Source organism: Manis javanica, chromosome X (genome assembly GCF_040802235.1).
Source record: "Manis javanica isolate MJ-LG chromosome X, MJ_LKY, whole genome shotgun sequence".
Taxonomy (NCBI): Eukaryota; Metazoa; Chordata; class Mammalia; order Pholidota; family Manidae; genus Manis; species Manis javanica.
Genome location: NC_133174.1, coordinates 63,268,195 through 63,289,072, shown reverse-complemented (window position 1 = coordinate 63,289,072; position 20,878 = coordinate 63,268,195). Strand labels below are relative to the sequence as shown.

The following is a 20,878-nucleotide window of genomic DNA, read 5'->3' as shown; positions in this document are numbered from 1 at the left end:
ATCTGATAAGGCATTAATCTCAAAAATATATAAGGAATTTAAACAATTCAGTAGCAAAAAATACATAATAACCTAATTAAAAATGTACAAAGTACTTGAATGCTGTTCCAAGGAAGACATGCAAATGGCCAACAGGTATATGAAAAGGTGCTCAACATCACTAATCATCAAGGAAATGCAAATCAAAACTACAGTGAGATATCTCGTATTTGTTAGGATGGCTAATATCAAAAAGAGAAGAGATAAATGTTGGGGAAGGCATAGAAAAAAGGGAACTTTTGTGTGCTGTTGTTGGGGATGTAACTTGGTAGTGCCATTATGGAAAACAGTATGGAGGTTCCTCAAAAAATTAAAAATAGAACTACCACATGGCAAATCCACTTCTACATATATTTCCAAAGGAAAGGAAATTTGTGTTTCAAAGAGATATCTACACTCCTATGTTCATTGCAGCATTATTCACAGTCTTCAATATATGAAAACAACCTAGTGACCATGATGGAGGACTGGATAAAGAAATGTGATAAATACACACACACACACACACACACACACACACACACACACACACACACACACGTATATAACAGGAAATCCTGCCATTTGCAACAACTTGGATGTACCTGTAGGACATTATGCTAAGTGAAATAAGCCAGACACAGACAAATACTAAGATGGTCTCATATATGGAATCTAAAAATGCTGAAATCATAGAAGCAAACAGTAGAAAGGTGATTGCCATGGGCTAGGTTTAGGGGAGGAATGAGGAGATGTTGGTGTAAGTGTACAAACTTAATGTTATAAGATGAGTAAGTTATGGGGATCTAATGTACAACATGATGACTATAGTTAATAATACTATATTGTATATTTGAAATTTGCTACGTGTAGATCTTAAGTGTTTTTATCACAAAAATAATGGCAATTACGGTGAGATATCATCTCATATACGTAAGAATGGCAATCAAGAAGACAAAAGATAAGTGTTGGCAAGAATGTGGGGGAAAGGGAATCCTTGTGCACTGTTAATAGGATTCTAAACTGGTTCAGCCACTATAGAGAACAGTATGGAGGTGCCCTATAAAATTAAAACCATAACTACCATATGACCCAGCAATTGCACTTCTGAATATATATCTAAAGAAAATGAAAACAGTTTACCAAAAAGCTTTATGCACTCCTATGTAATTGCAGCATTATTCACAATAGCCAAGATACGGAAACAACCTAAGTGCCTGTCAATGATGAATGTATTAATAAGAGGTGGTATATGTATATAACATTATTTGGCCATGAGGAAAAAGGAAATTCTTCCATTTGCAATAACATGGATTTTGAGGGCATTATGCTAAGTGTGATAAGTCAGACAGAGGAAAAACAAATAGTGTGTGATATCTCTTATATGTGAAATCTAAAAACACTGAAATTGTAAAAGCAGAGAATAAAATGGTGATTACCAGTGGCTTGGGGATAGGGGAATGAAGGAGATGTTGTTTAAAGGTACACACCTGCAACTAGCAGATAAATACATCCTGGAGACCTAACACAGTGATAGTATATAAACAGGAGACTTGCTAAGAGACTGGATCTTAATTGTTCCCAACACTTGAAGAAACTACAATTATTTGATGTGATAGATGTGTTAGCTCATGCTACAATGGCAATCATATTGCAATATAAATGTATTAAATAAATATGTTGTACACCTTAAATTTACACAGTGTTGTATGTGAAATTTATCTCAATTTAAAAAAATAATTGTCAAAAACATGGTAAATATGTGAGGTGATGTATGTGTTAATTTGGTTGAGGTAATGCTTTCACAATGTATGTATATATCAAATTATCACATTATGCATCTTACATACAATTTTCATTTGTCAACAATATCTTAATAAATCTGGAAAAATAATATTTAAGTATACATGTCAGAACCTTAGGGCTTAAACAATTAATTGGGGTATTTAAATAAATATTTCAACTGAAATGGGTTTGCATTTCATTACATCAGTAATTTAGTAATATCAACTATGGAGTTAATTTAATCTGAAGAGAAACAACAAAGCTCTCATCACTTCAGGAAATTTACTTCATATATAACCATGATCAAAGAACATGAATAAAGATCTTGTTGAAATTCTTACTCCCAATACAGAATGTGAATCAAACATAGGTCTCAGCAAAATCACAAATTTCTTCATGTCATAGACCTTTGAAAATCATTAAACAGTGAGCATCAAATCCATAAATGTCAAAAGCTTACTATATTTCTATTATTGTACTTGTGTCACTAAACACCTATTGAGAACGTGTCACTGAATACCTGATGAGAACATGAGCTTCTTGGGAACAGGCCTCCTGCTTTGTCATTCCTTTTATACCAAAGTCGACCTAACACAAAGCAACCATTCCAAAAACATTTGTTGAATTAAATTGCTTCCTAACTGGTTTCTGCTACCAGGCTATCCTCCTCTCCAAACTCTTGCCAGTTCTTGTACAAAAATACATCTCTGATAATGTCATTCTATTGTTCCAAAACCTTTAATAGATGTTCAGAATCTGCTTTACAAGATTATGTTCACACACCCTGACAGGGCATTATAAGGACCTTCACACCTCAGTCTATGTTCCCTCTCACTTCCAGTCTCTCTTATTCACACACCCTCTCATGCCATACTAGGTGCTCCTTGAACACTTTAGTTGTCATTACTGTATACCTTTGCAAAATGCTGTTCCCAAGTCTAAAAGGTCCTTCCCTTCTCATCTGCCTAGCAAACTTATTAAAGCTCAGCTTAAATTTCACTATCTTTGTAGTTTTTCCCTACCCCTCACAGAACTGTCTCCCCAACTGTTTTTCTGATCCAATATGCTTATTTATTCTGAAAATGGACTAAGCTAACTCAGGCAGAAGGGAAGAAGGGAAGAGGGGGCGCCCTGTCAATGGACTTACCCAAGCGGCGACTACGGCACTACGTGTTAAGCATATCGTCCAAGCAAGCAGCAGTGGGAGGATAGGGCTGGACGGCCTTTAAGTCTTGAGCTGCTAGGGCTCGCGTACTACGTGTATGTGTGCTTGTGGCAGAGGTGGCGGGGGTGGGGTGGGAAGGGTGACAGGATGGAGAGACAGAGAGAGAGAGACAGAGATCAGACAGGAGATGAGGGGGGACGCAGTGCAGTAAGGGCAGGTGGGCAGACCCAAATTTCTTGCGCTTTACAGTTTTACAGAGGTCCAAATCCTGCATCTAGCCCTGTAGCAAGCGGGTGGGAGAGGAGGAAAGGGGAGGGGCTGCACTCGATAGGTGCTGGCCCAGCCTCGACTGCCTGACGGATCACCTTCCGCTCCAACATGGCCAGTTCCCCCTCGCCATGACTCAAGCCTATTGTGCCAGGCAGGGCGCCCTCTGCCCCGCAGCCCTACAGGTGGTATTGGTTCCTTGAGACGGTTCCCGTCAGGCTAGGCAGTGGAGCGCCGCACAGCGCGCCTTCCCACCTCCCAGCTGCAGCCCCAGCAATTTCGACCCAGCGCCAGCAGGCCTGCTCGGTCGATCTTCGAGCCGAAGATGCGGCGAGGCTGGAAGATGGCTCTGTCCGGGGGCCTGCGGTGCTGCCGCCGTGTACTTTCCTGGGTGCCAGTGCTCGTAATCGTCCTCGTCGTGCTCTGGTCCTACTATGCCTACGTCTTTGAACTCTGCCTGGGTAAGTGGAGCTTGGCATTTGAGGTGGGGAAATTATGCTCCAGCATGATCACTTGCCCTACCCTTCACACTGGTGTCTCCGGTGTTCTTAGCCCTCACACTGCGGCTTTCCTTTACTCTCTGGAGAGCTACCCGTATCCAACCTCTCTGGCTTCCCGCAGTGTTTCTTGCACCCTCACACGAGAGTCCCACCATGACGCCATCGCTTCCCACGTACGGTTTCTTACATTATTTCCTGGCCCTAGCCACAAAAATTTCCTGGTTCTTCCCACTAGGGCCCCCTTTTCTCATACAGGACAGCCACTTGTGCCTTGTGCTCTCCTTGGGGCTCCCACCCTACCGAATTGAGGAAACAACATACCGTGTACCCTTAGACTGTTTGCTTACACTGGGAATCCCACCACTGCATCCAGCTAGGAGCCCCATATTTCCCCATTCTGTCCTACTAGGAATCCCAAAATATTTCCTATACTCTCTCACTAGCTCTCCTTTTTCCAGCACTGGAATTCATCCTTTTCCCATGATCCTCTCACACTGGCTGAAGTACTTCACATTTTTTCCCACTTGGGACCCCACAGTACACCTTGTTCTATCCCACTGGTTCTCCCACTTTCACAAAGAGGTAGACCCTCCATTCTCTTTACCTGTGGTTTCACCATTTTCTCATCTCCAATGGAATGGGAATCCTACAATACATCCCATCCTGTCTCCTCACACTAGAGCCCCTGATTTTATCACACTGGGGTTCTCCTTAGTTTCCTGCCTTTCTGTTTTGAGGGGCATTCACTACTTTCCATTTAGGGGTCCACATAATTTTCTGATACCCCATATTAGTCACCTTGCTCTTATTACACTATGGTGCTGCCTTGTCCACTGTCTTCTCACACTAAAGTATCCTCTTTACTCTCCCACCAGAGTTCCCACCATCTCTCTCATATCCCTTCAAAGAGTCACTACTTTTCTAATGATGATTCCCCCTTGTTTTATTTTTTGAAGCCTACTCCCCACCTCCTGCAGTCCTCTTCTACTGTTAGCCTCACATTTTGCCACCCTTTTCCTCTGTGGTTTCTTCTTATTTTTTTTATTTCCCACTAGGATTGCACTTGTACTCCTCTATCTTCTCAAAGTAGGAAAACACCATTCTTCCTTAGTGTGGTTTCTAGTATTTCCTGCTCCTTCCAATGCGAGCCTCATTTCTTGTCTCCTCTCATTAAACCACCCATTTTATAAACCTGGGATCTCCTTTTGTACCCTGTCCTGTCATATGAGGGAGGATTCCATACCCTCCTCATCTTTAAAATGGCTCCCACAGTATATCTTATGCTTCCAAACTCAGAATTCCACAATATCTCTACCCAAACTCCAAGGCCCTATCCTGTATTTTCCCCAGTTGTATCACTCCCCATCTTCCTATCCTTATTGCTATTCTTTATAGTGATCTTATCAACTCATAATTGAGTTTTCATATTATATCCTGTCTTCTCACAGCCAAGCCTCTGCTTTTCTCACAGTGATATCTCCCCTTGTCCTTATCCTCTCACACTGAAGAATCCCCATCTCTTCTCAAAGGAGATTTCACCAATAGTTATTGTCACTTCAGTACTAGAATTCCACTTCTAGCACCCTTCAGCTTGTATCCTACAACATTTTGTATTCATTTAGTGTGATGTCCCAGTATATTTCCAGTCCCCTCACATTAGGATTTATAGTTGTCCTTTTGGACATCTCCTACTTACAAATCTTTCCAAGACTCCTTTATTTCTTCAGACCAGATTCTTCTCATCTTAAAAACTATGGCTGGGGTCTCCTTTTTCCAATCCTGGAACCTGATTCCAGTTATTACTTCTTTCTATTACATATTTGACAAAGCAGTATTCTACTTCAGGAAGAGTAGGATTAACTAAGAGGCAGGAAATCTTGTTTCCCAATGTAGAACTTGCTTCTAAACAATCCTATGCATTAGAGTTTGATTTTTCCTCATCTCCTTCTTAGACTAATTATGGAAAAATGCAGAAAGGGTTATTTAAAAAATTCAATTAGTTGCCTTCATATATACAGATTTGGGTTGTTTTTCTTTTTTATCTCAATCTGGTACTAAAGTGCACTAAGCGGGCTGTACAGTTCTATTCTCAGATCTTACCACTTTGCTTTTTCGAATGATTGACTGAAGGGTTAAAAGTTCAGCTCCACTACTATGGTATAGACTTTGCTCCTAGGGTCAATGCCATATGGTAAGCACTATTAAACATATTTTGTGGTTTTCCAGTACTGACCTACATGAGCTTTGCCAGGCAATAATTTCAAAAACTAGTAATGATAATGGCTAACACTTACATAGTGCTTAATCTGTGCCAGATAATTTTCTAAGTACTGTAGATATATTAAATTTCTCTATATTCCCTCATTTAATAATCACAAGAACCATCCAAGCAGGTACCATTACTGTTCCCATTGTACAGATGTGCAGACTGAGGAACAGGTGGCAAACTGAGGTAAAGAACAAGTTAGAATCAGTGCAAGTAATCAGCTTCCTACAAGTTCGTATTCAGTTATATAATATTAAAAGCTAAAAGGAAGTTTAGAGCTTACTTTTATTTATTTTTAAATATGTATTTATAACATTTGTAGAGCACTTACATGCCAGGCATTCTTTTAACTGAGTGTGCGCACACACACACACACACATCTTCTTTATCCATTCATCTATTAATGGACACTTAGGTTGCTACCAAATCTTGGCTATTGTAAATAATGCAGGAATAAACATAGGGGTGCATGTATCTTTTCAAAATACTGTTTTTGTTTTCTTCAGATAAATCCCAGAAATGGAATTGCTGGATCGTATGTTCTCTTTTTAGGTTTTTGAGGAACCACCATACTGTTTTCCATATTGGCTACAGCATTTTGCATTCCCATCGGTAGTGCAACAGGGGTTCGTTCCCTTTTCTCAACATCCTCACCAATACTTGTTTCTTGCCTTTTGATAATTACCATTTTAACAGATGTGAGGTGATATCTCATTGTAGTTTTGATTTGCATTTCCCTGTTGATTAATGATGTGGAGTACCTCTTCATGTGCCTGTTCGCCTTCTGTATCCCTTCTTTGGAGAAATATCTATTCAGGTCCTCTGCCCATTTTTGAATTGGATTGTTCGAGTCTTTGATATTGGGTTGTGTGAGTTCTTTATATATTTTGGATATTAATCCCTTATTGGTCATATCATTTGCAAATATTTTCTTCCATTCAGCGGTTGCCTTTTCATTTTGTTGATGATTTCCTTCTCTGTGCAAAAGCTTTTTAGTTTGATGTAGTCCCCCTTGTTTATTTTTGCTTTTGTTGTCCTTGACTGAGGTGACAGATACAAAAAAGACATTACTCAGACTGATATCCAAGAGCTTATTGCCCATGTTTTCTTCTAGGAGCCTGTGGTTTCCAGTCTTACATTTAAGTATTTACTCCATTTTGAGTTTATTTTTATATATGGTGTAAGAAAGCGGTCCAGTTTCACTTTTTACATATAGTTTTTGAGTTTTGCCAATATCATAACCATTTTAAAGTGAAAAAGTCTAGGCACAGACCTATTAGGAATTTTGCCTAAAGTCACAGAGCTAGTAAATGGCCAAGTTTGGATGACAACCCAGGCAGTATTCCCCCATAGTCCATGCTTTAACTACCACAGGGTCTTAACTCTCTGCCTCCTCTCATCTAATACAGAGGTCAAAACTTGTGACTCACAGGTGAAATGCAGCCTGCAGATGTATTTTATTTGGCCAGCACAGTGCTTTCTTAACATTTTGTGTATCAATTATCATTATTTAAAAAATGAGAATAAGGTAGCTTTGATTTTCAATTCTGGTTCCACCAGTCCATCCTGTCATCTGCATTTAATAATCTAACAAATGAGTGATCTGGATTCAGAAAGGTTAAATCAAATTTTCCTAAAGTCACACATTTAGTATATAATGGACACTTGGGTGTCAGGACTGCCTGATACCAAAGCAACACAACCAAATGAACAGATTTGAGTTTCAATATCACTCAAAAAGTAATATTAACGACCTAATTTCTTCCTAGAAATAGAACCTGGTGCCTTTCTCCCTAATATCAGGCTAGAGCTTAAGGCAAAAGCAATATTTTTGTCTCACAATTCTTAGAGCTTGAATTCTGCCACTTCCTAACTAGCAGACCTGGCGCAAGTTACCTAAATCTCTCTCAAACTCAGTTGCTTCACATACATCTTCTACAGTTGTTCATACCACGAATACTTGGTTAACACCTACTACATGCCATTATAGCATTGTTGTGGGATTTAAATAATATAGTGCATGAAAAAAACCATGCATCATAGTTGAGAGCACATTGTAAGAGTTCATTAAATAACAACATTTTATTACTAATATTAATGAGAGAAGTAACAGTATCGATTTTTTAGGTAAAATTCACATAACATAAATTTAATCACTTTGAGGTTTTGATTACGTGACATTTAGCACATTCACAGTGTTCTAATACCATTACTAATATCTAGTTCCAAAACATTTTCATCATCCCAATAGGAAAACTTATAGTCTTAAATAGTAACTCCCCATTCCCTCCTCCCCCTAGGCCTTACCAATCACTAATCCTTGTTCTGTCTTTATGGATTTACTATTCTGGATGTTTCACATAAAATAATACAATATGCATCCTTTTATATCTTGTTTCTTCCGATTTTCATAATGTTTCTGAGGTCCTTCCACATTGTAGTATGTGACAGTACTTCATTCCTTTTAATGGCTGAATAATAATCCCATTGAATGTATATACCAGACTATCCATTTATCCACTGATGGCCATTTGGATTGTTTCCACCTTTTGTCCTTTCTGAATAGTGCTGCAGAAACAATCATGTATAAATATTTGCTTGACTATTTGTTTTCAATTCTTTTGAGAAAATACCAAGGAGAGAGGTGGGAATTCCGGAGCTGTATGTTAATTCCATGTTTAACTTTTTGAGAAACCACCAAACTATTTTCCACAATGACTGCACTGTAAAATCTATCAGTGATGTAGAAGGTTCCAATTTCTCCACATTCTCACCACCACTTGTTATTTTCCCTTTTTTTGTCATTATAGCCATCATAGTGGCTGTTAAGTGGTATCTCATGATTGTGATTTCCATTTCCCTGATGATTAGTGATGTTAAGCATCTTATCATGTGCTTCTTGGCCATATGTATATCTTCTTTAAAGAAATGCCTGGTCAAGTCCTTTCAACTTTTAATTGGGTTGTCTTTTTGTTATTGAATTGTGAGATTTATTTATATATTCCATGTACTCAACCCTTATCAGATAAATGATTTGGAAATATTTTCCTCCATTCCATGAGTTATCTTTTCACTTTCTTGAGAGTATAGTTTGAAGCACAAAGTTTTTAATTTTGATAAAGTTCAATTTATCTATATTTTATTTTGTTCCCTGTGCTTTTGGTGTCCTATCTAAGAATCCACTGCTAAACTCAAGGTCATAAAAATTTACCCCTGTGTTTTCTTGCAAAAGTTGTTATAGTTTTAGCTCTTACATTTAGGTCTTTGATCCATTTGAGTTAATTTTGTATATGGTCTGAGGTAGGAGTCCAGCTTCATTTTTTCACATGTGGCTAAGCAGTTGTTGCAGCATCATTTGTAGAAAATACTATTCTTTCCTCATTGAATAGTCTTGACATGATTGTCAAAAATCAATTGACCATAGATGTATGGAATTTTTTCTGGATTCTTAATTTGTCCTAGTGATCCATTTGTCAAATTTTCTACCAGTACCACACTATGTTGATTACTATAACTTTGTAATAAATTTTGAAATCAAGAAGTATTAAACTTTCAACTTTATGTTTTAAGACTGTTTTGGCTACAGTCTCTCTTGCAATTCCATATGAATCATCTTTTCCTCTTTTGTAAATTGGTCATTAGAATTTGATAAGGATTACACTGAATTGTATATTGTTTTGGGAGAATTGCCATCATAACAATATCAAGTTTTCCAGTCCATGAAAATGAGATGTCTTTTCATTTATTTGGGTCTTTAAATACTTTCAACAGTGTTTTTGAATTTTAAGTATAGAAGTCTCGAGCCTCCTTAAAATTATTCTTAAGTATTTTATTATTCTTTGATGCTATTATAAAGGAATAGTTTTCTTAATTTCCTTTCCTGATTGTTTACTGATAATACATAGAAATAAAACATATGGGCTGTTAATATTTTATTTTGCAACTTTGCTGAACTTGTTCATTATCTCTAAAAAGTTTTTCGGGGGATTCTTTAGAATTATTTTTACATAGGATTACATAATCTGCAAATAAAGATAATTTTATTTCTTTCCAACTTGGATGTTTTCTTGCCCAGTTATACTGGCTGAAAGTTCCAGTACAGTTGAATCAAAGTGGTAGAAACAGACATTCTTTGTTTCTTATCCGAGAAAGAAATTTTTCTTTCTTTCACTATTAACTATACTGTTAAGCTATGGATTTTCCATAAACACCTATTATCAAGTTGGGGAACTTCTCTCCTATTTCTAGTTTCTTGAGCATTTTTTCATGAAAGTGTATGGATTATTTTCAAATTCTTTTCTAGCATCAATTGAGGTGATCATGTGGGTTTTTCCTTCATTCTATTAATGTAGTGTATCACATGATATTCATATGTTGAACCACCCTTACATTTCTTAGCAAATCTTACTTATCATTATATATAATCCTCCAATATGCCACCGAATTTGGCTTGTTAGTAATTACTTCAGTAGTTTTGAATCTGTATTTATAGGAGATATTTGTATGTAGTTTTTTATTATACCTTTATCTGGCTTTGGTTTCAGGGTGATGCTGACCTCATGGAATGAGTTAAGATGTGTTCTTACCTCTGCAATTTTTTTTCCTTTTTCTTTGTTTTTATTTTGGTATCCTTAGTCTACAATTACATGAGCAACATTGTGGTTACTAGACTCCCCCCATCATCAAGTCCCCACCACATACTTCATTACAGTCACTGTCCATCAGCGTAGTAAGATGCTATACAATCACTACTTGTCTTCTCTGTGTTGTACTGCCTTCTCCGTGCTCCCCGCCCACATTATGTGTGCTAATCATAATGGTCCCCTTTACCCCCTTGTCCCTGTCTTCCCACCTATCCTCCCCAGTCCCTTTCCCTTTGGTAACTTTTAGTCCATTCTTGGGTTCTGTGAGTCTGCTGCTGTTTTGTTCCGTCAATTTTTTTCTTTGTTCTTATACTCTACATATGAGTGAAATCATTTGATACTTGTCTTTTTCAGCCTGGCTTACTTCACTGAGCACAATACCCTCCAGCTCCATCCATGTTGTTGCAAATGGTAGGATTTGTTCTTTTCTTATGGCTGAGTAATATTCCACCATGTATATGCACCACACCATCTTTATCCATTCATCTACTGACAGACACTTAGGCTGCCTCCATCTCTTGGCTATTGTAAATAGTGCTGCGATAAACATAGGGGTGCATATGTCTTTTCCAAACTGGGCTCCTGCATTTGTAGGGTAAATTCCTAGGAGTGGAACTCCTGGGTCAAACAGCATTTCTGTTTTTAGTTTTTCAAGGAACCTCCATACTGCCCTCCACAATGGTTGAACTAATTTACATTCCCACCAGCACTGTAGGAGGGTTCCCCTTTTCCACATCCTTTCCAACATTTGTTGTTGTTTGTCTTTTAGATGTTGGCCATCCTAACTGGTGTGAGGTGATATCTCATCGTGGCTTTAATTTGCATTTCTCTGATGATTAGCAATGTGAAGCATCTTTTCATTTGCCTGTTGGCCATCTGAATTTCTTCTTTAGAGAAGTGTCTGTTCAGATCCTCTGCCCATTCTTTAATTGGATTATTTGCCTTTTGTTTGTTGAGGTGTGTGAGCTCTTTATAAATTTTGGATGTCAACCCTTTATTGGATATGTCATTTATGAATATATTCTCCCATACTGCAGGATGTCCCCTTGCTCTATTGGTGGTGCCATTTGCTGTACAGAAGCTTTTCAGCTCGATATAGTCCCACTTGTTCATTTTTGCTTTTCTTTCCCTTGTCCCGGGAGATATGTTCATGAAGAAGTTGCTCATGTTTATGTCCAAGAGATTCCTGCCTATGTTTTTTTCTAAGAGTTTTATGGTTTCATGATTTCATGTACCTGTGTGAATTTTTATAAGAATTTGAGAACGATTGATATTGATTCTTTAAATATTTGGTACACTTGACCAGTGCAGCCATTGAGCCATGATTTTATTTGTTAGGAGGTTTTTGATTTCTGATTCAATTGTTTTAAAGCTAAAAGTCTGCTCAGATTTTCTCTTTCATCTTGAGTCAGTTTTGGTAGTGTCTGTGTTTTAGGAATTTGTCCATTTCACATAGGTTATCTGCTTTTTTGGCATATAACTGTTCCTTCTATTCTATTATAATCCTTCCATTTACACAAGTTTTCTATTAGTATCTTCACTTTTATTTCTGATATTAATAATTTGAGTCCTCTCTGTTTTTCTGTTCAGTCTAGTTAAAGGTTTCTCGATTGTGTTGATTTTTATCATGTCTTTTAACAAATTTGGGAAGTTTTCAGTCATCATTTCTTCAAGTACTCTTTCAACTCCCCCCCGCCCCCGAAGCTCTCATTATGCATATGTTAGTACATTGGATGATATCCTACAGGTCTCTTAGGCTCTGTTCATTTTTCATTATTCCTTTCTCATTTTTCTCTTCAGGGTAGATAATTTTAATTGACCTGTCTTCATGTACACTGACTCTTTATTCTGCCTGCTGAAATCTGTTTCCTTTCTCTAATTTCTATCTCTTCATTTATATTCCCTATTTTCATTCTTCTAATTTCCTTTAGTTCTTTGTACCTGGTTTCCTTTAGCTCTTTGAGCATATTTAAGGCAGTGGTTTAAAGTCTATCCGTTAAGCCAATGTCTGAACTTCCTTATGGACAGTTTTTGCTAATTTTCCCCTTTTAATGAGCTGTACTGTTTTGTTTCTTTGCATGCACTGTAATTTTTTATTTAAAAATGGAAATTTTGAATATTATAAAGTGGCAAATCTGGAAATAAGATTCTCCCCCTCTCTGGAGTTTGTTTTTGCTGCCTGTTGTGAGTTGATTTTTCTATATTAAATTGATTTTTGATTTCTATATTAAATTGGTATGTGATTTTTCTGTATTAAAGACTCTGTTATGTGTGGTCCCTGAAGTCTCTCTTCCTTAAATTTGTGCTCAGTTAGTGTTATGATAAAGATTTCATGAATTCCTGAAGTCATAAAATAAATAGAAAAGACGAAAATATATATTCTTCAAGCCTTTACAGATTAGCTCTGTGTTGGGGCACTCTTTCACTCCAACTCCTTCCAGGCTGTTTACAACTCTGCCTTAGCCTTCATTCCCTGCTTTGCAGTACCTGAAAGCCAGAGAGAAGTGAAAGCTTGGGGTCTTCTCAGGCTTTCTCTGAGCATGCATCCCATCCCTTTTCTGCATGTATGTGTGTGCGCCCTTCTCAATTCTGTGGGATACATGGTAGATTTTAGACAATTATTCCCCCACTTATCTTCTTTATCAATCTCTTCCTTCCCAAGTTTATTATTTTATCAATTGCCTGTCTGAAGTGTTGTACTTTGCTGCAGGCTGCTATGGTCAATGCCTCTTCCTATAAATGCTTTCAGCAAAAGCCACCCAAGAAAGTGCCCAAGGCCTGGGAATGCCTTGTGTCAGACAAAACACAGGGAAGCCTTTATATTGGTCTTTGAGGGAGCCACCAGACAGTCAAGACTCACAACCACAGTCCTTTGAAAATAAGGTCTGTATTCCTCCCCTAGCACTATAAACCTTCACCAGGCCATTCTCACAACCCCTTCTGATCTTGTGCATGGAGGATGATAAGCAGGTAATTTAAAATGTCACAGCATTCTTTTAGCAAAAAGCAATACCTCCTTTTTTCACCATGTCCTCCCTCCTGATTGTTGTACATTTTTTTACTAGATTCCAGAGTTCTTCAAAAGTTGATTCTGACAGTTTTCATCACTTCACTTATGGCTTTTGGGGAAGGATGGTTTGAATTTATTACCTACTTTTCTGACCTTAAGCATTTATCATTATGTACAAGAACCATCTTTATTTAATAGCTTTGCAATTGAAAGCCATGCCTTGTAATTCCCATTTACTTTAGTACCTAATACAAATGCACACAGATGTTGGTAGTGAGTAAGACAGGTAGGACTCACCTTGTACCAATGACATCTTGAAAAAAATTACATATATATCACATAATCCTACAGGGTATGATTGGGGAAGTTAGACATAGCTCATGGGAAAAGCCTGGAGACTGGTGTCTAGTCCTAACTGTACCACTAACTTGTTCTATGACCTTGGGCAAATCTTTTGATACTACTCTAGTCCATTTTTCCCATCTGTAAAATAAGATAGATAAGCCAGATAGTCCTCAAGTCCCTTCTGGTTCTGATATTTTATGAAATCTTACTTCAAATATAATAATTAATATTCATTAAGTACTTTCCTTGTAGATGCAAAACAGCATTTATTAGTTAATTTATTTGATTCTCAAGTAGTCTTGTGAGGTAGGCACTGTTAGAGAAGATAAGGAACTTGCCCAGGGTCATAAAATAGTGCAACTGGGCTCCTAACCCATACACACTTCTTCAGAGCTTGCATGCAACCTCCGCACTATATTACCTCTAAGTATACAACAGAATCTTTGTATTTAAGATATTCTACAGTCAATACTTTGGGAAAGTGAATAATCATCTCCTAATTTATCAGCTTTTAAGTTCTTACTGTCATGTTACATAGCCTGAGTGTTTCCATTTATTGTTTTTATTAAAATAAGGTTATACCTGTATTTGTTAAATGAATAGAAATTCTTAATTACTTAAGGTTTAAGATGAAGGAAGATAGCAAAGGATGGAATTTAATCATCCTTTCCTTCCCTTAGAAGGCTGGTAGTTTCAAGTACTACTGAATAAATTCCTCAAAAATCATGTTATAGAAAATGGATTTGAATATAATGTTTTTAAATTTAATTAATTTAAATTTTTCTTTCTTTTATAGTGACTGTTTTGAGCCCAGCAGAAAAAGGTAAGAATGTATTGTAAATTGTATTGGTCAGAATTGTATTCCTCTTTCTATCTAAAAGTGAATTATGTAAAAGCCTAGAGCACTCCCAGGAATATACTGAGGTGAGTGGAAAGTTTAGCATGATGATTTTTAGGATGCTTACCCACAGATAGAGCAGAACATATTTGCAGTAGCTCCCTTGTCTATAAGATAGGAATTGGAAGTTACCAGGTTTTATGATAGAGAAGGGTACAGGTAATCACTCTGTTGGCCATAGTTACCCTAGACTCTCCTTTGGTTCATCACTGTTGTCCTAGGTACATTGCCTTTCTGCCCAAATCATTCCCTCTTCAAGGCATGAAGTAAGGGCCCCACAGGGAGCTTTTAAGAGCTATTTCCTTTATCATCATAGTTGTTTAAAAGAGGTGTTAGCTGTAGAGGCAACAGAGCAGAGTGGTGAGAAGATAGCAGACCATACTAGTTAAAAGTATGCATTCTGGAACTAGACTGTTTGAATTCAAATTCTGCCTCTGCTACTTCCTAGTAAATTATTTTACCTCTTTGTGCTCATTTTATTCATGTGTAGGATAGAAATACTAATACTACCTGTTTCATAGAGTTGTGAAAATTTAATGGATTAATCCATGCAAAGCACTTAGAACAATGGTGAGTAAAGCACATACCGATGACCCAATGAATGTTTGCAACTATTATTACAGCTTTGGAGCAAGTCTTGAGTTTTCTCTTATTTTTATGCAAAGTTCTTAAGGTCAGAGTTCATTTTATGAATGCATATGTAAAATAAATAAATATCATTTTTCCACAATAAACTTCCAAGGCAACTTGGGTGGGAGCTTAGATAATGCTTTACCACAACAGCAATAATGACAATGATATTGTTATTATTACTTGAAATTGTTGTTATTTGTGCTGGATATCCTACTAAGTATTGTATATACATTAAGTCCTTCACTATTTACATCAACACAATAATGCAAACACTCTTATGTCCATTTAATTGAGAAGGAAAATGAAGGTTAGAGAGGTTAAGTAACGTATCTCAGGTCATGTAGCTAGTAAGTGATAGGATTCAAACCCAGAACTGTCTGACTTCAAAGTCCATACTCTTATGCAAACCTGCACTTGCCTTTTACTTTTCATTCTACAACTCCCTCATTTGCTTAGATAAGCTCCTCACTCAGAAACTTGATGCTAAATTACTCTTTTTTCTAGTGTTCAAAGTACTGTATCTTCATTTTTTTTGTGTGTGTGTGTTATGAGTTAACTCAACCATACCAGTATAGAGTATCATGTAAGCTCAACTCAGTTCAAAGCTTTCCTAGTAGCATCAATCCCGTTACCAGGATTTGAGCTCTTTAGGAGATTATGTTACCACAATGTATGATTTTTTCAAGCTCTCTTCTGGCTCTTGAATTCTATGATTCCAAAGCACTTTTCTCCTGATAGCTCTTAAATTTATCAATACAGTAAAGAATAAGATTAGATTTTGCTTCTTTATTCTGCAGTGGGGCATAATGGGACAAAGCACAGGATTTAGGGACAGAAGATCTGGGTTGGAGTTCCAGCTCTATCATTTACTAGCTCTATGATCTTTGGTAAGTAACTCAACTTCTCTGAACCTCAATTTCTGTAAAATGAAACTAGTTTAATAACATCTTACAGATGTATTGTAAGATAGTGGGAGTAAAAGTATACAGCAAAAAGCTGCTTTGTAAATGTTAACCATTACCAGTGTCAATTAAAATATTTTTTTTACATCAGGGATCTTAAAGACAGTGGAATCTATAAACTAAAATTAGATCAAATTGTAACCAGAAAGTTGAAAGCTTGACTTGTAAAGAACTTCTGAATACTAGGGCAGATTACTAGGAGATGCCATGAAATGTCCTTTTCAGAAGGTTTCAGACACCCAACACATGTGTCATGAATCAGTGGGCCTTGTGTAGAAACAGACCAATAGGCTTAATGACTATCTGAGGTCCTTTTGAACCTTGTGAATCTGTGATTTGTTTGAAAGTAAATTGCGCTATTAATGTATAATACAGTATAGCATATAACTTCCAATAGGAACATTATTTGGCATAGGCAAGGAAAATATAAGGGGCGAATTAGTGAAGGCCTCAAATCCCATAACCTTTTATTCAGTCTCCAGAGCTTAAGAAAATTATAGTCAAAGATACTGAAAAAATTTTCTATTTCTTATCTACTTAATGGTTCCTCTACTGGATTGAAGATTGCATCCCACCCCCAAATTCATGTCCATCTGAAACCTGTGAATGTGACTTTACTTGGAAATAGTGTCTTTGCAGATGTAATCAAGTTAAGATGAGATCATACTGGATTAGGGTGGGACCTGTGACTGATGTCATAAGAGAAGGGAAATTTGGAGATGGAGGCAGAGATTGGAGTTATGCTGCCACAAACTAAGGAACACCACGGACTGCTAGGAACCACCAGAAGCTAGGAAAAGGCAAGGAAGGATCCTCCACTGGAGACTTCAGGGAGAACATGGCCTTGCTTATATCCTAATTTCATACTTGTAGGCTCCAGAACTGAGAGAGAATAAATTTCTATTGTTTTAAGCCACTCAGTTTATATAATTTCTTATGATAGCCCTAGGAAACAAAGATAGTTCCTGATAAATTTCAATTTCTAATGCACTAAGAATACTCTAATAGTAGCAAATAAGCACAGACTTTGGTGTCAGAGTACCCAGGATGAAATCTTGACTTAGCTACTTATTATATATATGAACTTGGGGAACTTGCACTTTCTTCCTCTGTAAAATTGGGATAACAATACCTACCTTTAATGGTTGCTTGGAACTGTAATGAGATGATGTGTGTATGTGTCTGGACATGGTACCTGGCATATGGTAAGTACAAAATAAGTAGTAGTAGACACTGTTATTGTTATTTTTATTTACATTGCAAAGGACCTAGTCTAAGAAGCATAACATTTATCAGGACTATAATTTTTACTATTACTGTTGTAAATGTATAGTCAAAATTCATGTACTCTATTTGTAAGTAGAACAACTAAGACCCAGGAAAGTAAAATATGTTGATCTAGTCATGCTGACTCTAGTGCACAGAAAAGACTAATGCCCAGATTATCTGAACTGCAGTCTAGAATATTATATATTATGTCATCATTGATTATACAGGACTCAGAAATTCTTCTTTTAAGACATGACTCCATATCCTCTTTCACAGATCATAGTAGAAAACATAATAATAATATATTTACTTTGCTTTTATGAGAGTGTTTTGCATAGATGGTCTCATTCAACATCATACTATATGCATTTTGAAGATCTTGACTGGAAGATCTTCCCTCATCTACCTATGAAGTAAGGATCTGGAATGAGCTGGAGGTTAGAAAGTTAGTAGGGTCTAAGGATGGTAAAGCCAAGAGATGAATTTAGGAATATGATTTGGCACAATCTGTCAGACAAACTACATATTCAAGAATAATGTATTGACCACAGTTGTTGATCATCATAAAGAGTCATTAATCATTTTAAGCAAAACCTTAAGTCATTCTCTGATAATGCATTTACATTTTGAATGGTTTACATACTAAATTCTCTGGTTTCTCCTTCAAAGTTAAAAATGGTTATAATTATTTACTTTTTTAGAAATGGATGTAATTCCTAAGTAATAGAAATGCTATGGACTGAACTGTGTTCTCTCAAAATTCAAATGTTGAAATCCTAACCCCCAGTACCTCGGAGTGTGACTGTATTTGGTGACAGGGTCTTTAAATAAGTAATTAAGCTAAAATGAGATCACTAGGGTGGGTCCTATACAATATCACTGGTGTCCTTATAAGAAGAGATTAGAACACAGACACTAGAGAGGAAGACCATGTGAAGATTCAGGAAGAAGACTGCCATCTAAAAATAAAAAGGAGAGTCCTCAGAAGAAAGGTGTATCCCTGCCAATACCTTGATCTTGGACTTCTAGACTCCAAAATTGTGAGAAAGTAAATTTCTGTTGTTTAAGCAACTCACTGTGTGGTACTTTGTTACAGCAGCTCCAGCAGACTAATACAAGAACTTATTCAGGTTTCCATTTAAAAATCCAGAGCATGGAAATAAATGCTTTGTGCCAGCTTCTTGATTATACTAATCTTAATTTATTTGTGATATATTAGACACCCGAAGAGTGAGAAGGCACTGGGAGGAAAAATTGGGGGCCACATTTTGATCTTTTATTCTCACTTTGTACTGTATAGGAAATCCTCAATTAGGTTTTGAGTAGTTATCTCAGTGCTCTTAACACCATACTATTCATATTTATAATTATAGAATCACTTTATAATGATTTTCAGGGTGAGACAATACCTTTTTTTAAAGGCTAAACCACTTCTAAAAGAATATTATATTAATATTAATATAATAATTATAATATAATATATAATATAAATAATAACTATTAACATACAATTAATACTATTTTGTTACAAAAGCAATGCTTATTAAAATTCAAACAACACAGAAATATATGATAAAAAATGTAAAGTCCTTCTCACATTGCTCTCTATCTCTATTTACAGAAAACCACTATAATTAGTTTGATTTGTATTGCAGATCCTTTTCTCTGTATTTACATATAAACATATGAGTATAGATGTGTGTATTTGTATAGACTTGTTTTTCTTAACTGGATAGTACTATGCATATTATTCTATGACCCACGTTTTCCACTTAATATATCATAGATACCTCCCTATATGCAGATGTATTTCATTAGTTAAATGATCTCATGGTATTCCATAGCATATATATGCTATGGTTTATTTAACCATTCCCCAATGATGAACTTAAAAAATAAAACTTTTTTGTTTTTCTTGATTATAAAACTAATAGAACCTCATAAAATACAAACAATATAGAAATGGCTAAAGTATAAAGTGTGAGTCCTTTGTAAGCACTGCAGAGGTTAAGGATGGAGCAAAATTCCATGGTATCTATTAAGCTCACCATAAATGTTTTAAAAAGTGATTTTGCTCCTTTACATTGTGACAAATCTCTTTCAATATAGCTACATCTAAATGGACCATTTCAAAAGTCCATTCCTTTCATTCCTCCCCTTTGCTTTCATTCCTCCCCTTTGGGCTGGATGGCCCTTTCCTGCTCCTCTACCCTCGCCAATATGACTCCCACAACCCCCACTTGTATCAGGTTACCACTTGGTGCTGGCATATATGGAGCCAAAATGATAAGATCTATATGTGTAAGGAAAATCAGCCAGAATGCAGCCAATGTTAGGTTTCAATCATTTTGCTTCCTACTCTAGTTGTGTATCTACTGATACTGCTTTCATATATCCTGTAACTCCTAACAAATTTAAATATGGCTATGAGGAAAATAAAAGTATTAGTCTGGGATGTCAGAATAAATAGCTACCTATTGTGTTAAATGTTAGAAAATCTAAGATGAAAATATATCAAAGGAAAAGGCCTATTTTATTTATTTGAGTTTGCTTGACTAAGTTATTTTATTATTACCTCAACAGGTGAAAGAATCAGAGGCTCAAAGATAACTAAGATCACTTAACTGTTAAAGAGTCATAATAAATACTACTTCAAGTACACTTACTATGTGCCAGCTATAGCTTTAACATGCCTTAGGTATATTGATTCATTTAATTCTCATTACAGTTGTATGCCAAATTACCATATGCCCATTTATAGATGAGAAAACAGTATAGAGATTATATTAGTTTGCTAGGGCCATCATAACAAATTAGTACAAATGTGGAGGCATAAAACAACAGATATTTATTCTCTTATGGTTCTGGAGGCCAGAAGTCTGGAATCAAGGTGTTGGCAGGCCATGTTCCCTCCAGAGAATCAAGGGTAGATTCTGAATCTTTGTATTTTCCAGCTTCCAGTGATTGTCTTTGTTCCTTGGCTCATGGCTGCATCACTACACCTCAGAAAAGGGCTATTTTTATATCTCCTTGTTTTTGTTTTGTCAGTTTATCGAGATGTAATTTACATACATTAAGAATCACCCTCTATAAGTGTATAGGTTGATGAGTTTTGAC

At 36.5% G+C, this 20,878-nt stretch overlaps 1 protein-coding gene across 4 annotated transcripts in view; it reads left to right on the top strand.

Moving 5' to 3' along the window:
- The first annotated feature begins 3,019 nt into the window (after positions 1-3,019).
- ZDHHC15 (zDHHC palmitoyltransferase 15) overlaps positions 3,020-20,878 on the top strand; it is a 126,548-nt gene continuing 108,689 nt past the window's right edge. For 2 of the 4 annotated variants that reach the window (XR_012127249.1, XM_017652038.3), the window contains exons 1-2: positions 3,021-3,696; positions 14,796-14,822. Coding sequence is in view for 3 of the 4 variants with exons in the window: in XM_017652038.3 (XP_017507527.1) it covers positions 3,561-3,696; positions 14,796-14,822 (163 nt within the window). In the remaining variant the exon portion in view is untranslated. Of the gene's footprint in view, positions 3,697-14,795; positions 14,823-16,327; positions 16,418-20,878 lie in introns of all 4 variants that reach the window. The other 2 variants (XM_017652041.3, XM_017652037.3) reach the window with 2 other exon arrangements.